The following is a 17011-nucleotide window of genomic DNA, read 5'->3' as shown; positions in this document are numbered from 1 at the left end:
GGTTTTTATTGTTAAATACTGTCAATAAAGTTTTCTGACTGTGTCCGGTGGAAGGCGGGAGGGAGGCGTGGGGGGAGCGCTGGGCTGAGGGAATGAAGGGGATGGATGGGAAGCAAAGCTGGAACACCAGAACAGCTCAGCCAGGTGTGATCCCTGCTCCCTGTCCCCTGCTCCCTGTTCTCTGTCCTCTGTTCCCTGTCCCCTGTTCTCTGTCCCTGTCCCTGTTCCCTGCTCCTCCTTCACTTTTCCCCACTCCCCGCTGCCCGGGCAGCTGCGCCTCTCAAAGGGTGATGGAATTTGGCCTTTCATGATGGGAATTAACATGAAAAATGCATTTAAATGTGTCCTTTATTTCTTCACTGCCACCAGCAGGCCCATTTGCACCTTTCCTATCCTGGCATTCCTTTGATATTTTTTTTTGTGGGATCTCCAAGTGAGCTCTCAGCACATTTGCTGACTGCTTGAAATCCTCAGGACACCACAGAGCATTTTCCTCCCACGTTCACCTTCCTTCTCCTTGAGAGCCACAAACTCCTGCACAAAGCAAGGAAGGAGAGTCTGAGGGGCATCTCCCCCTCCAGGGAGGAAGGAGAGCAGGGCCCTGGGTGTTACTGGGATGGATGCAGGGAGAGGAGAGGGAGTTTGGGACACGCAGGGAACTGCCCTCCCGCCCTGGCTGCATTTCTGGGGTGTCTGGGGTGAGGCAGGGCCGTGCCCCACACCTGGAGATGCTGCAGCTGGGAGGTGCCCAGGCTGAGCAGAGCAGGGACCAGGAGAGCAGCTGGGGGAGTGTCCCAGGTGAATGCACTGCACAGAAAAGCCAAAAAACTTCTCAGGAGGGTCCAAAGGGGAGCAGAGGTGTTGGCAGGTGAGCAGTGGTGCCCCAAGTGCTGGGAGCCCAGGAAGCAATGTGGTGAGGACATCTGCATTTCAGGATTTTTTGGGTTCAGGCAGTGAACTACTAGAACAACAACAGTAAAAAATTAATAGCATAAGCCTATTATACAATCGATTTTATTTATTTTTATTCCCACAAAAAAACGAAGTGTTTGCTTGAGAGCAGCACATGCAGGTACTGTTCCTTTATAGAAAAGTGGAACATTTTGGTTGGGAACACTCTCTTAAGATCCTCCACCCCCCCATAATTACCTAAATACCTTTTAATTTTTTTTTTTTAATCACTCCATTTTTCTTGGGGCCTGATGTTGCTGGAGCTTGGGTACCACAATGCTATGGAATAACAGCAGTACACAATCCCAAGCCCTTGGAAGAGCTCCAGTGAAAACCCTGGCTGTCTCTCATCCTTGGCAGGGCACTAGAGGAGCCTTGGGCTCCAAGCCTTTGCTGGAAGCCAAGGGAAGGCACACACAGAGACAACTGAGAGCAGCCTGTGAACAATGAGAGCTCCTGGGCTCTGCTTCAGCAAAGCACTTCAGGCTGGAGCCAAAAGAGCATCCAAGGGCCTCAGAGTGAGAGTGCAGCTCCCTGGAGAGGGACCCACAGATTAACTGACATTAATTGAGAGCACAGGGGAGGAAACAGCTCTGAACTGCACCTCTTGCCCCTCTCCCCTCCCCTGGAGCTGGATCAGCAGGGTCCTGGCAGAGGCTCCTTCCCCTGCCCTCCCCATCCCTGGGGTGCTCAGGGAGGGTGTGAGCCCCTCCTGCTCAGGGGTCAGTGCCATCCTGCCCTCCCCATGCATTGGGGGTGTTCAGGGGGGGTGTGAGCCCCTCCTGCTCAGGGGTCAGTGCCATCCTGCCCTCCCCATGCATTGGGGTGCTCAGGGGGGGTGTGAGCCCCTCCTGCTCAGGGCCACGCTCAGGGCTGGCTGCCCCTGCCCTGGACCTGCCCTGGACCTGCCCTGGACCCTGTCACGGCTCTAATGATGCCCCACAATTAATTAAGGAATAATTGAGCAGCAAAGTGCCACAGGCGGGTTTCTTGGGTGGTGGCCCAGGGTCAGCTCGGGCTCTCAGAGCAGACACAACATGTCACACATGGGCTGGGCTGGCTGGCACAGCTTGCCTGAAATGCAAATGAAAAAAGTTTGGTTTAGCTCTTCCATCCCTAAGAGTTTTGTGCAGCAGTTTAATGCAGAAGCTGCCAGCACTGCAATTCCTTGCCACAAATAATAACTCCTCTGAGAGAGGCTCCTCACTGGACAGGGGTGTCCATGGGCAGGTACCCACTGGACAGGAGTGTCCATGGGCAGAGCCCTCACTGGGCAGGGGTGTCCATGGGCAGATCCATCACTGGACAGGGGTGTCCATGGGCAGGTTCCTCACTGGACAGGGGTGTCCATGGGCAGGTACCCACTGGACAGGGGTGTCCATAAGCAGGTTCCTCACTGCACAGGGGTGTCCATAAGCAGGTTCCTCACTGCACAGGAGTGTCCATGGGCAGATCCATCACTGGGCAGGGGTGTCCATGGGCAGATCCCTCACTGGGCAGGGGTGCCCATGAACACCTCCCTCACTGGACAGGGGTGTCCATGAGCACCTCCCTCACTGGGCAGGGGTGTCCATGGGCAGATCCATCACTGGACAGGGGTGTCCATGAGCACCTCCCTCACTGGACAGAGGTGTCCATGGGCAGATCCATCACTGGACAGGGGTGTCCATGAACACCTCCCTCCCCGGACAGGGTGCCCACTGCCCCAGGACAGGCAGCCTGCACAGAGGGGGCTGTGCCAGGTGTTGGGGCAGTGCCAGGAGCTAAATCTCCTTGCGGACAGCGACTCGGATGTTGCTGCAGATCCTGGAGAGCGCCTCGAAGAGCGGGTCACAGAAGGTGTGGATGCACAGGGAGTAGATCCTGCTGACACACTGGATCTCGATCAGGTAGCTCTTGATGCAGGGCACCACTGCCCAGATGTGGCAGAAGGAGATGAGGGCGAAGAGGAAGCCCCAGAGCACGGCCAGGGGCACGCCCAGCAGGGCGGAGAGCAGCCGGTAGCACCAGTACTTGCTGACGGTGAAGGTGGTGTAGCTGCTCTTCCAGACACCGTCGAAGCTGTACGTGCCCACGGGCTCAGCTATCACATCCTCAAAGTCCACCTGCAGCAGAGCAGAGCACACGGGGGGGCTCTGGGGGCAGCAAGGACCGGGGTCTGCACGGGGGCAGGGCAGGTGCCAATGGAGGGGGCTGGGGAGGGGAGATGGACCCCCCCCATCCCTGCAGCCGGGCAGGGACCAGCCTGGACACGGCCTGAGGGCAGCAGAGGGGGGTCCCAGCCCCCGCCCTGCCCCGGGCAATGAGGTGTGGGGCCAGGCAGGAGCCCTGGAACAGGAGCTGTGCGTGGGAGTGCTGGCAGCTGAGGTGCCAGAGCCCATTCCTGCCCTTTTTTAGCCTTCAGGGACGTGGCTGCCCACTCAGCAGGACGGTGTTTGTGCTAACAAAGATCCAGAAGCTCTCTGGATTTATGGATCGTTTATTTATACCCGTAGCATGAGGTGCTCAGTGCTGTCTGTCTGTGTTCTCTCTGGGGAAGGGAGCTGGGGCTCAGCCCTGCCCGTGCCTCTGAGTGACACACCCTCCCCAAAATTCCAGGCACAGACCCCTTGGGGTGGAACTCACTTCCAGGGAATACACAAGCTGAGCTATTTGTCTTGAACACCAGCCTGGCCTCCCCTCTGGCACTGACGTGTCTGTACATTCACATTAAATAACAATGATCATTCTGCTTTTGGAAACACTTGGATCACAAAATCACTCTGTGTCATCTTTAATTTCCTGGAGGGAGCAGGAGGTGCTGAGACAAGCATTGGCAATGAGGAGGCTCTGGGAGCTGGCCCTGGTGCCACAGCAGCCCTGGGGAGCCCAGCAGAGCTGGGACCAGCCCAGGTCACTGCCCAGCTGCTGCTGAGCCCAGCAGGGACCAGTTAGTGCAGGGAGCAGTGGGATGGAAAAGCAGAGGCTCTGCCCCACTGCTCCTGCTGCCATCACCCTGGCAGTGTCTGCAGGAGCAGTGGGGGCTCAGGGTCTGGGTCCTGGGGGCTGCTGGAGGAGCTCAGGGACCAGCACATGCAGGGACTGCTGTGCACAGAGCCATGGAGCCACTCGGGCTGGGAAAGCTCTGCAGGGCACCCAGTGCAGCCTTGCTGGGACTGGGGAGCTTTGTGAGGCTCTGCAAAGCCTCTGAGGCCAGTGCCAGGTCTGCAACACCAGCCCAAACTCTGGCAGGTGTGTGTGGGATGTTTCCCCAGGGCAGGTGAGCCCTTCATGCCCTGGAGCAGGGCAGCTCCCTGCAGGCTGGCTCAGTGCTCCCAGAGCCTGCTGCTGCCTGTGCTGGGTGCTGGGATGTGCTCTGGCCAGGGGAGCAGGGCAGGGTGAGCTGTGTCCTCTCCCCAGCCCTATCACGGGGCTATTTTGGGTGCAGGAATGCTGAGCCCTGCAGGCTCCCAGTGCTGGTGGAGCAGCAGCGTGGCTGGGCTGGTCTCTGCAGTTTGCACACTTGGGGATGGCCAGGGCAGTGCTGGCATTGTCACCCAGCAGCCCCACAGCCCTGCCTGGCCCTGTGCTGAGGGGCTGGGGGCTCTCCTGGTGCTGCTCCCTGCCCTGGCACCCTCCCAGCCCTGGGGATGCTCTGCAGGGATGCTGGGCAGGGAGCTGAGGTTGGGGGCAGCTCTCAGTGCCACAGGAGCCTCGATGGCTGCCACTGCCACTGTCACTGCCACTGTCACTGCCACTGTCACTGCCACTGTCACTGCCACTGTCACTGTCACTGCTCAGCCCAGGGAACTGACTCTGACCACACTGTGCTTGTAGCTGTGCTGGTGTTTTAATGCCCAGGTTCAGCTTTGTGTTTCAGCAGTGCTGCCAAGGTCACAGCCCGTTACAAATCCTGTGTGAGCAGCTCTGTGCCTGCAGTCCCTTCTGCTGTGACAGCCACAAACAGAGTTCTAACAAAACCCTCCCACCTCCCCCTGCTCTCCTTTGGGCTGGAACTAACTTTGGCTAACAGAGACACATTTTGTTTCACTTCTAAGAGAGTCCAGAGGAAGCCCCAAGAGTTAGAATGGGAATTCCTCTTGGTCAGAAACAGAGGGAGGGAGCTGCACCTCTGGGCTGCCCTGGGGGAACAATCTTCCACAAACTGGACAACACACATCAAACCATCCAGAACAGACACTGTGGTGTCTTGAAGGCCAGCAGCCTTTCCCAGCATCCCTTTAACTGGTTGTATTTAATTTCTGTGTTATTTTTGGCTGCCCGCTCGCTGGTACAAAGGAAGGCGTCCCCATAAATTTTCAACCACAATGGAAGGGGAGAGCCCATTGAAGGAATGGGAAATGAGGCACTGACTGGGGCAGGCATGGCACCAGCAGTGTGTTTGTGCCCAGCCAGCAGGGCTGTCACCTGCCAGCCCTGGGGTGGCACCTCGGGGACAAGGACCAGCAGCCCTGGCTGGGCTGAGCCAAACCCAGACCCCAAACCTGGTCCCAGCAGTGTCCCTGAGCACAGGAGGCACAGCCCTACCTTCACCACGTCCTCGTTGATGTGCTTGGGGTCCCTGTTGACCAGGTCGATCTCCTTGGTGAGCAGGTCCTTGCTGAGGATCCGCTCCTGCAGCTCGCTGTGCTCCTCTGCCATGCTGCTGCCCTGGCTGGGCTGGGGGACAGCCCTGCCTGCAGCCGCTGCCTGCCCTGGCACTGCTCCAGGCTAAAATTAATGGCCTCTGTCCCTTAAAGGGGCTTGTCTGCGCTGTCACCTCAGGGCCATGGCATGTGTGTGGGCGGCTGGTGGCCTTTGGGCAGGGCGGGGGTGGCAGGGCTGGGCCAGCCCCCAGCCCAGCTCTGCCCCTGGGACTTCACCCTCGCGTGACAGGCAGTGCCCAAATCGGGGGAAAATCCTCAAAAGCCCCAAAGAAATTGTTGTTTATGGGTCTGTGCATGAAACAGGAATCACATCCACAAATGTCACCCAGAGGGGCCACACTGACCTGGGATGGCCAGGGCTGCCCACGGAAGGCTTGTGGTGCCAGCCTGGATCCCCAACTCCAGATTTTATCCACAGAAACTCGGGGACATCCAAAACCAACCCACAGAACCACAGCGGTGGTGGAATAGCCCCTCCAGGGATTCTTGGTATATTAATGCAGATTTATTGAACCTGGGCTGTACTTTGCTAATCCTCCTCACGGCTCCTGTGAGCTCTTGCCTTTCATGATCTGAAGTTTCGTTTAAAAGGAACATTTTAGTGAAAATTCACAAACTAGGGGTGTGGGGGGTGTTTCAGTCCCTAAGGATGGGTGGAGAGGGAGGGATGAGTCCCCTGATGGTGTGTGTCCCCTCCATGGTGTGTGTGTCCCCTGATGGTGTGTGTCCCCTCCATGGTGTGTGTCCCCTCCATGGGTGTGTGTGTCCCCTGATGGTGTGTGTCCCCTCCATGGGTGTGTGTCCCCTCCCTGGTGTGTGTCCCCTGATGGAGGCAGAGGGCTGCAGTGTGGATGTGGCAGGTTGTTCCAGGTTGCTCATGCAGAGCCTGCTCTGGGCAGAAGGACCCTGGAACCTTTGGCACTCCCTGTCCCTGGCTGGCCCTGGCTGCTGTGCCCCTGGGAGGTGGCTCTGGTGTCCCGGGTGGAGCAGCAGAATGTGCACCCACGGGCAGGTGGGAATGTCTGCAGCAGCCAGGACAGGCAGGGATATTGGGTTGCACTGTAGGTGCTATAAATAAACCCATTTCCGAGTACTTTCTGTGAGTGGGACACTGTGTGAGGTGGAGAGTCACACACACAGGCAGGGCTGGGGACACTGCCCAGGCTGCTCTGGCCCATCCTGCACAGACCTGCCCCAAGGGATGCCATGGGAGTTTTCCCACTGAAATCCAAGCCTTCCATTGTGAGAACACTGGTTAGGAAGGCCAGTGAGAGGATTCCCTGTGCAGGAGCAGGCAGGGAGCAGTGCCCCAGCCTGAGCAGCCTGTGCTGCCCTCAGGGAGCACTGAGCTGGGATCAGGCTGGCAGCACCTGAGCAGGTGGGGCTGGCCTGTGCTCCTGAGTCCTTCTAGAAGTCAGACAAACAACCTGCTGCAAGCAGCCAGCCAGCAAAATAGATTTACTTCTTTCAAAGCAGAAATAAGTGGAGATCAAGCCCCAGTGACAACGAACAGCCCAGCACTGGATTGTGCAGGAGGAGCTGCTGGGAGTGTGGCTCTCTGCTCTCATGCTGGGCAATCCAGCTGTTTGAGCACTGCCCTGGCATGGCCCTGCCCTGGGCTCTGTGTTTAGGTGCCCCAGGACACAGAGGGTGCTGGGGCAGGGATGTGCTGGGGCTGCCTCTGCACAGGAAATCGTGGCTGGCAAATGCGACTTTGAGCAGAAGCTCTGTCATGTTTAGTATCAATTAAAATTGAATTTCACAGAGGAAGTACAGAAGAAGGGCAATTTATCATTCAAGTTGTTGTCCTAGTTTGTTTCTATACAGGGAGTGCTGCCCTTTAAAAGAGAGAGAAAGTCTATGGATATCAGATTCCTGGCTGTGCCCCACCAGCACCAGCCTCTGTGTGTCTGAGGGCTGCAGAGGGGCTGGGGGTGCTGGGCAGCCCAGGGGATGCTGCTGCTCCTTGCTGAAGGCACAGGGCAGCTCTGGAGTGGCACCTTTCAGCTTGTGTTGTGTCACCTCCTAATCTCAGCTCTTCTCTCACACTGGCACTCTGAATTCCTATGGATTTTCATTCTAAAATAGCCTCACTTGCCTTTTCCTTATCAAGAAACAGTCTTGCCTTGATTTATCACTTGTGACACAACCAGCAGGGTATTCTGAGACAAGCAGAGTTACCCAGTTGTGAGCTGGTTAGAGCAGGGGCTGTGGGGCTGCCCTTTGTGCTGGGGGTGTTTTTAGGGTGCAGAGCAGGCAGCAGTGCAGTGCTGCTCTGCCCCTCAGCCAGAGCTGGGGCAGTGCCAGCAGGCAGGAGCCAGAGCCCTGCTCAGGGAGGGGCTCTCACCCAGCTGCAGGGAAACAGGGGCTAAACGTGTCTCACCTTTAAAAGTGCTGAGAAAATGAGCACAGACAGGGCTCTGTAGCCAGGTTTGAGGTGGGAAGGCTGAGGGTGTGTGTGCTGCTCTCCTGGCCCAAGCCCCAGAGCTCCTCCTCAGCAGCAGATTCAGCAGATCAGGGCAGGGAGAGGCTCTGCCCATGGCTGGGATGCTCATGGCATTCCTTGGCACAGCCTGCAGGCTCCTAATGCCTGCACATAAAATCCTTTCAAGCCCTGGGCAGGATGGTCTCATAATAACCCAGCACAGAGCAGGGATCCTATTTCCAGCCCTGGGAGCTTTGTGGAGGGCTCAGCTGCTCTGCCCCATCCTGCTCTGCTCTCACCCATTGTGCTCCCTGCAGTGCCTGAAGCTGAGCCCTGGGCTGGGCTCAGGCTGCAGGTGGCTGCTGCCCCCTCCCAAAGGAGCAGCTGGGCTGCTGTGGCACTGCTGGGGGTCCCTGGGGGCAGAACCAGCCCTCAGGTGGCAAGGGGGACACTTCAAGGCAAAGGCAGAAGCTGACACGTTTGTGAGCACCTAAAATCCCAGCTTAGCATGCAGGGACAGCAGAGAGCAGCAGATAAAGGGACATTCCCTGGGATGTGGCACAGGGTGGTCCCTCCTGGCCCTTTCTGCCTTGGCTCCACCAGCCCAGAGACCATCCCCACCCCAACAATGACCAACAGGAAGCATTACCTCTACTTTTCTCTCTTTTTTATTTTTTTTTTCCCCTTCTAGACCTTATTTACTGAGAGCAAACCAACCACGTGTCTTGGGCAAATATTGTGACATTTCATTATTCACACTTGGTGTGATAAGTGAGCTGGTTTGGGGGCAGTGGTTGATGATTTATTTGGTTTGGATGTGGATATAAATCCAGGCTGTGGAGGAAGCAGTGCAGCCCTGCAGGAATGCCAATGTTCTGTGTCCATTGGAGCAGGGCCAGTACCCAGCACCTCATTCGTGGTGTTTGAATGCAAATAGGGCACAAACCCATTTGTGATGGGCCTGTAATTGTGACCCAGCTGTAGGAACTGATTGCAGCAGTGTCCAAGATCTGAGCAGTGGAAGGTACATGTTGGCTTATTGGATGGAGAAGGGAAATTCCATTTAAAATAAACATTTATTTAGTGTATAAAGATATTGATTGCTCTGCTCAGGATGAAGGGGAGAAATAGAATAAATACTCTTTATTTTGTTCCATTTTCTTTATCTTGCAGACAGGCTTTGGGGGTTTCAGCTGGGGCTGTTCATTGCATGAATACATGTGTGCTTCACACAATGAACATGATGGCAGTGGGTGCCAGGCACAGGGGCTGCACAGGGGCTTGTCCAGGTGGTGACAGTGACAATCCCTTGTGCCACTGCTCTGGTGAGGTGCCAGCCTGGCACAGCTCTCCTGGGAGTGCTCTCCTTGCCTGGTTGGGTGTCACAGCTCCTGCTCCTGAGGTTTCCCTCTGGTGGAATTTTGGCTTGGAGCTTCCTGGGGTCTCTGGGATGCTCTGCATGGCCAAGCTGTGTTCTAGGAGAGAAAATGTTCCAGTGCAAGGCTGAGGGCTGGACAAATGACCAGGTTCTGTCCCCCTGTGACTCACAGGAGCCAAACCTGCTGAGCTGCTGCTGCTGCTGCAGGGGTGAAGCTGCTGGGGCACCTGCTCAGTGCTGGGGCTCTGCAGGAGTTAAACTCAGCTCTTTGCATTTTATGGGGGTTGCTGTCTGGGACTGTTTATGGCAGAACTAAAAGGATTAATATTCATAACTTCCCCTGGCTGTGCCATGTAAATCAGGAGTGGCTGTCACAGTCACTGCTCCAGCAGGGGCTCAGATGTGGCTGGGCAGGCCTGGGGCACAAATTAAAGGTTTTTGCAAAGCTGCTGCCCCAGCCCTGCTGCTGGGTGTGCCCTGGGGCTGGGGCTGGGGCTGGGTGGGCAGGGGGTGCCTGGGCTCCCCATCCCCTTCAGGCAGGCTGAGCTCAGCTCTGGGGCATGCCCTGGGATGGACACAAGTGTTGGGCACTGCCAAATCTGGGAATTGCCTGTGCCAGGGCAGGGCTGAGCCCCTGTGAGGGGCCAGAGGAGGCAGCAGGGAAGCAAAGGGGGAGGAGAGCCCCAGCACAGGGCTGGCACTGCAGCAGAGGGGACACCTTGGGCTCAGGGACATGGGGACGTGCCCCTCTTGCTCTGGGGCTGCAGGGTTGGGCTGCTGTGCCCTGATGGCCCCATCTGCACTGGGAGAAACTGGCTGAGCCACACAGACCTCGAGGGAAAGGATGGCCAAAAAAGGAACGAGAAAATTAATTGTTAATGATATAATAGATGGGGGAAAAATAGAAGAGGGTCAGCAAAACCCCAGCTATGTCAGAATCAAAAGGGATTATGTTTGTGTGTGTAAATCCCCCACTGGAACTGGGTTCCATATGTGGAAGAAAAAACAATGCTGCTTTTCTCCTTCCACACTCTATTCCTGGTGCTCTCTAAAGTCATGGCCCAAGCCTGGAGGGCATTTCATGGAGAATCTGCTCAGCCCTCAGGGCTGTAAAATGAAGATAACAGTGACCCTCTGGTGCTTTGAGCCCAGTGCCTGCTGGAGGTGGGGCTGCAGCTCCTGCTTTGCTTTGCTGGTTTTTTCCAGCAGAAACTTATGGCAAAGCAAATCCGGGAGATGAGGAGGGAAAGGTGCTCTAAGGCCTCTGGGGTGTGTTCTCAGCATGGAAGGTGATGGAAATCTCAGCATGGTTTGGGTTGGAAGAGACCTGCAGGGTGACCCAGAGGCAGCCCCTTCCACAGAGAGCATTGTGCAAAGCCCAGCCCAACTCCCTGGAGCTCTCCAGGCCTGGCTCAGCTCAGCTGGACCTGCCTGGGGTCACCTCCCCACTCCTGGTGTCCCACTCTGGGGTTTCTCCTCTGCCCCCAGATCACCCCAGAGGGACATGAAGGTGGTTCAAACCCTGGTTTTCTCTGAAGCAGCCAAAGACAGATTGCCAAGATGGTTTTCTCTTGTTCCAAGGATTGTTTATTATTTCTTATCTCAGGCACCTTTAGCCTGGCCAGCAGGGTCTGCTCAGCCTGGCACCCATGGTGGGATCTGCCTGCTGAGGGCAGGGCTGATCTTATATAGTTTGTACCATGTATTACATGTTTACAAAATATTCCCAATACAATACAATTTTATTAAATTGTCCAGCCCTGACCCCATCCAATCCAAGAGTGCCAATGTGTCACCCAACATGGATGACAGGGAGAAGAAGGAGGAAAAGGTGTCCACCCCCAAATTCTCCATCTTGGCCATGTGTCCCTTATCATAAACATTAAAAAAAACCTATTTATCTACGTTCTAACAATCTAATTTACACTTCACTAATTTTGGTGGCTTGTTTCCATTCTCCTTGTGCTGACAACTTCCCCCAGGGGTTGGAATTTAGCACCTGTGACACTCAGGGGTCTTTGAGACCCTCACCAGGGGGTTTGAGACCCCCAAGGAGGGCAGGGGTAGCCCTGGGCTCCCACCCCTGGGCTGCCACAGCACAGCTCTGCTCTGGAGGAGGAATATTTGGGGATGGGAGCACCCCAGAGCTGGGGTCACTGCTGGCTGCTGGCAGGGCTGAGCAGAGCCTGGCACTGGGCTGTGCCCAGTTTAACCAGCAGGGCTCAGCAGGGGCAGCTGGGCTCAGGGGGGGCTTGGGAGGGCTCTGAGCTGCCAGGGGCAGAGCTGGGTGTTTGCAAACAGCCTCAGCTCTCCCAGCCCTGCAGCCACATCCATCCGTGCTCACCAGCAGGACAAGGCTCCTTTTATAGTCAAAGCAAATATTGCAGGGCCTGGGGCCAAATGGGGCTTTTTTGTCAATGTGCATTGCTGATTCCCAGAGCTCTGAGCCCTCAGATCTGCCCAGAGGAGGGATGGTGGCACTTTTGGGCTGTGCCACCTCCAGCCCCCAGGGTCTGCAGCAATTTCACCTTCCTTGTGGCTTTACATGGACCCAGCTCCCCTCCTTTTAAAATGTCCTCAATGAGCTTAATATCCCCAAAGACTGATGCTGCCTGCAGTTACATCCCTCCTAAAACAAATGGATGGACATTTTCTGCATGGTGTGCAACACAGAGGAGGAGGAGGAAAGAAAGATGTAAGCAAGGAGGAAAGACAGATGGAAGCACTTCTGGATTTATTTCAGACAGTTTAAATGCAGTGGTGACTAGAGTAGGAGGCTGGAAAATCTCTTTGCACATGTGCAGAGTAAGGGATGGAGTTGAAACTTTCTCCTGTGTAGAACTGTGTGAAATTGTCTCTATTTTAAAAAAGCTTTTGCACAGAACGTTTAAAGTAGGGACAGGAATGTTTCATAGAGGTGACTGGAGAGCAGATCTGCTCCTGGCAGCTTTCAGTAGAAAATGGGTGTTGTTACCAATATGCAATATTGAATATTTTACAAACTGCAATTACTTAACTGCAGTTTTGATTTGGTTGGTGGAGTGTGGAACGGCCCACATGTGGGATTTCAGCAGCAGAGGGAGATGCTGGTGCTGTTCTGCTGGCTCACAGCACCCTCTAGTGAGAAAGAGCATCCTCATCCTCCTCATCCTCATCCTCCTCATCCTCATAATCCTCCTCATCATCCTCCTCCTCCTCCTCCTCCTCCTCCTCCTCCTCCTCCTCCTCCTCCTCCTCCTCCTCCTCATCCTCCTCCAGGAGGGGCAGTTTGTCACTTCGGGGTGTCCTGGGGTCTGTCCTGAGCCCCTCTCACTCCTGGCTGTCCCCATATTCCAGCTGGTTTTAATCTCATTGGGCTGTTATTTACAGTTCTGTATTTCTGGGGAAAGTTTCTGCTCCACCTGCCTGTTCTGCCAGAGATATTTTTACTCATTATTTTTACTCAAGCAGTTATTGTTGCACTTTTATGTTTATTGCTTCTTTCCTTCATGGCTCAGTGATAAGAAAAGAGAACTCTGGCCCTGGCTCGAAGCTCTGCTGTTCTGCTTGGACTAATAATTGTATTTAATGGCTGCAGATAAAGGATTAGCACTTGGTTTTGGCAAAGAGCTGCTTGAAATAGTCTGGACTGTGCATTTTATATGGACAAGTGCCATTAAAAATTATTTGTACCCACCCAAAGGCACAAACCCCAACTATTTGTTCTGGGATAAGGAAGTGCAGTGATAGCACAAAGAGCAGTGGATTCAGACTGAAAGAGGGGAAATGTGGATATTAGAGAGACCTTGTGGCCAGTCAGGGGGTCAGGAGTGCAGCTGGGCTCTGCCAGCCTCGTGCCCTGGGATGGGAAGGTAAAGCAGGCAGGTGGGGGCAGGTGGGGGCAGGTGGGGGTGCTGTTGGGGGCAGGTGTGAGTGCTGTTGGGGGCAGGTGTGGGCAGGTGTGGGCAGGTGTGGGCAGGTGGGGGCAGGTGTGGGTGCTGTTGGGGGCAGGTGTGGGCAGGTGTGGGCAGGTGTGGGTGCTGTTGGGGCAGGTGTGGGCAGGTGTGGGTGCTGTTGGGGGCAGGTGGGGGTGCTGGTGGGGCAGGTGTGGGTGCTGTTGGGGCAGGTGTGGGCAGGTGTGGGTGCTGTTGGGGGCAGGTGGGGGTGCTGGTGGCTGCAGCAGTGTCAGGACGTGCCTGGGGCTCTGTCATGTGAGAGGCTGCTGAGGAGCTCACAAGGGCCAGCCCTGCCTGTTTCATGCTGACACTGCTTCTCCTGCATCTGTAAATATTATTTTAGTGATCTGTCCATCTGCAGTCAGCTCAGCTTGGGTTTCTGAGCATGCAGAAGGGTCAGCTCAGGCTGGTTTTGTGCTGTGCTGGGTGAGAAGGTGTTTTTCAGCCGTTTGCAGGGGTGGGACAGGGGCACTGGGGAGGTGACACCTGGTGAAGGATGGGCTGGGCAGAGGGGCCAGGCCTTGTGCTGCTGGCTGTGCTGGTTCTGCTGGGGATCCAGCAGGTCCTTTTGTTTCCCTTTGGATCACACTGTTCACAGCACGGCAGGGTGTGAACGCTCCCGAGCACTCAGGGCTTGAGCTCTTGGGTGCCAGTCTTGTCATTTTAACTGCCCACCCATTTGGGAGCACAAAAATAGAAAAGAAGCATTTTCCAGAGCAGGAGGGCAGCAGCCAGCCCTGGCACTGCCAGGCTGAGTCTCTGCTCTTTCTGTGAGGTTGTACTTCTTGTCTGAGCTATTCATAAACTGGGCTTTCAAAATAAGCATTTCCAGAGGCAAAGTGTCCCCAGGTGTCAGGGCTTTGTGCAGTGGGTGTTTGTGGAGGGTTGGCACGGGCTGGGCCAGGTCTGGAGCTGGGCTGGCACAGGATCCCTGGGACTCCATCCCTGCCAGCCCAAACACGGTCCCTTTGTCTGTGCACTAATTCTCAAACGGCCTGGGACACTCCCCACCCCTGAGCTTGCTGTTCCTGTGTTCCTGGACATGTCTGAGGTGCTGAATCCATCTCCCTGATTTTCTTTCACAAGGAAGTCCCCGCAGAGCTTCCAGCTCAGCCCCCTCAGGGAATCTGTGCTGGAGATCAGCCCCTCCTGCCCCAGGGACGGGACAGTTCCAATGAACCCCTGGGGGTTCATTTTCATGGGAAGAAATAATGCAGTGATTAATTTTCTGCCCATGCTCTCAGAAGAGAAGTGCAATAAATCAGTGTGTGGGTGACATCCCGAGTCTCTCCCCGTGCCTCAGCCCGGGGCTGTGGCCAGTCTGGCATTTCCTGGCTCCTCTCTGTGCTCTTTTCTTGCCTAGATGGAGTTTTTTTAATCTGCTGCAATATGAAGGTCACTTTCGTAGGCTGAATAACATCAAGGAGTTTGGACATCAGGAGGACTGATTGTTCCCAGTGGTTATTTTTAGAGTGATACCTGAGGAAACAAACAGCCCATGTCCCACGAGCAGAATGAAAATTAGTTGGAAACTTTAAGGGAAAGGCTGACAGAGCCATCCCTGCCCCTCGCCTGCCTCCCAGGTGAGTGCAGGGCTGGGCTGCACCTGCAGCCTCTCACCTGCAGCCAGACCAGGGGCCCGGGCTTTGGGAGCTCCTGCAGCCTTTCTGCTGCCTGGCTCAGCCCAGCCTGGCTTTGGGCTCTGGCTGTGTCCATCCCAGCACTGCTCCTGCAGAGCACAGCGTGGGGGTCCCGCTCGCCCCCAGACCCCCAGCGCTGGTGGCGACTGCTCCGGGGCTGGGGCTGCTCCTGCAGGGCTGTGCCGGACACACAGGGGTTAATGTTCGCTCCGGGGCTGCTCCTGCAGGGCTGTGCCGGACACACAGGGGTTAATGTTCGCTCCGGGGCTGGGGCTGCTCCTGCAGGGCTGTGCCGGACACACAGGGGTTAATGTTCGCTCCGGGGCTGCTCCTGCAGGGCTGTGCCGGATACACAGGGGTTAATGTTCGCTCCGGGGCTGGGGCTGCTCCTGCAGGGCTGTGCCGGACACACAGGGGTTAATGTTCGCTCCGGGGCTGGGGCTGGGGCTGCAGGGCTGTGCCGGACACACAGGGGGTCAGTGTTGCTCCACTGCAGCGCAGGGACTGGGAGGGACACCAGACCCAGCCCTGGGACAGCAAACCCAGCCCTGGGCGGTGGCCCCAGGTCCCCTCTGGTCTCTGCACTGTCCCATCGGGTCCTTGGCACAGGTGTTTTGTTGGAATAGAGTGACCTGGGTGTCCCCTGATGCCCCCTGTGCCCCTGGGGTGGCCGGGTGACCATGAGGGATGCTCTGCACAGAGGGGAGTGCAGGGCCTGTGCTCAGGTGAGCAGCTCTGGGTCTGTGCTCAGGTGAGCAGCTCTGACCCTGTGCTCAGGTGAGCAGCTCTGGGTCTGTGCTCAGGTGAGCAGCTCTGACCCTGTGCTCAGGTGAGCAGCTCTGGGTCTGTGCTCAGGTGAGCATCTCTGACCCTGTGCTCAGGTGAGCAGCTCTGGGTCTGTGCTCAGGTGAGCAGCTCTGGGTTTGAGTTCAGGTGAGCAGTTCTGGGTCTGTGCTCAGGTGAGCAGCTCTGGCCCTGTGCTCAGGTGAGCAGCTCTGGGTTTGAGTTCAGGTGAGCAGCTCTGGGTTTGAGTTCAGGTGAGCAGTTCTGGGTCTGTGCTCAGGTGAGCAGCTCTGGGTTTGAGTTCAGGTGAGCAGTTCTGGGTCTGTGCTCAGGTGAGCAGCTCTGGCCCTGTGCTCAGGTGAGCAGCTCTGGGTTTGAGTTCAGGTGAGCAGCTCTGGGTCTGTGCTCAGGTGAGCAGCTCTGGGTTTGAGTTCAGGTGAGCAGTTCTGGGTCTGTGCTCAGGTGAGCAGCTCTGGGTCTGAGTTCAGGTGAGCAGCTCTGGGTCTGTGCTCAGGTGAGCAGCTCTGGGTCTGAGTTCAGGTGAGCAGCTCTGGGCTGTGCTCAGGTGAGCAGCTCTGGGTCTGAGTTCAGGTGAGCAGCTCTGGGTTTGAGTTCAGGTGAGCAGCTCTGACCCTGTGCTCAGGTGAGCAGCTCTGGGTCTGTGCTCAGGTGAGCAGCTCTGGGTCTGAGTTCAGGTGAGCAGCTCTGGGCTGTGCTCAGGTGAGCAGCTCTGACCCTGTGCTCAGGTGAGCAGCTCTGGGTCTGTGCTCAGGTGAGCAGCTCTGGGTCTGTGTTCAGGTGAGCAGCTCTGGGCTGTGCTCAGGTGAGCAGCTCTGGGTCTGTGCTCAGGTGAGCAGCTCTGGCCCTGCACCAGCCCCAGGCTGACAGGGACCCCCAGCTCCTTAGCTCCTCACTGCAGCCTCATCTTCTGTCTTTTCCCTCATTACATGCCAGGTAAAGTAGTCAGAGATCTCTTCTTCCTGTTGCTTTTAAGTTTGAGGGCAGGTCTTGCCACAGCCTTTTGCAGAAACAGTGCTGGGTAATCTTTCCTCTTTCAAAGGAAATTCCTTTTCCAACATTAGCAGAACATTTGTTCGTGTGACAGTTCCCATTTAGCTTTTGACAAGCTCGGTAGCTGGTCAATTTATTTTACTTTTTAAGTGAAATAATTAATAAAGGAAAAAAATTGCTTTATTTTGCCAGCCCTACAGAGACATTTGCCTTTGTGAAATAATTTTTATTTATGACTCTTC

General features: G+C 55.9%; 1 protein-coding gene across 1 annotated transcript; it reads right to left on the bottom strand.

Moving 5' to 3' along the window:
- Positions 1-2176: 2176 nt before the first annotated feature.
- CAV3 (caveolin 3) lies at positions 2177-5625 on the bottom strand. Its single transcript, XM_079316666.1, has 2 exons — positions 5479-5625; positions 2177-3056 (listed from the first exon to the last, which is right to left on the bottom strand). Exons 1-2 carry the CDS (start codon positions 5590-5592, stop codon positions 2715-2717), a joined length of 456 nt encoding a protein of 151 aa, XP_079172792.1. The 5' UTR covers positions 5593-5625; the 3' UTR covers positions 2177-2714.
- Between the last annotated feature and the right edge of the window lie 11386 nt (positions 5626-17011).

This window comes from Erithacus rubecula, assembly GCF_903797595.1.
Source record: "Erithacus rubecula genome assembly, chromosome: 13".
In the NCBI taxonomy this organism is placed as follows: domain Eukaryota; kingdom Metazoa; phylum Chordata; class Aves; order Passeriformes; family Muscicapidae; genus Erithacus; species Erithacus rubecula.
This window is presented reverse-complemented; position numbering and strand designations above follow the sequence as displayed.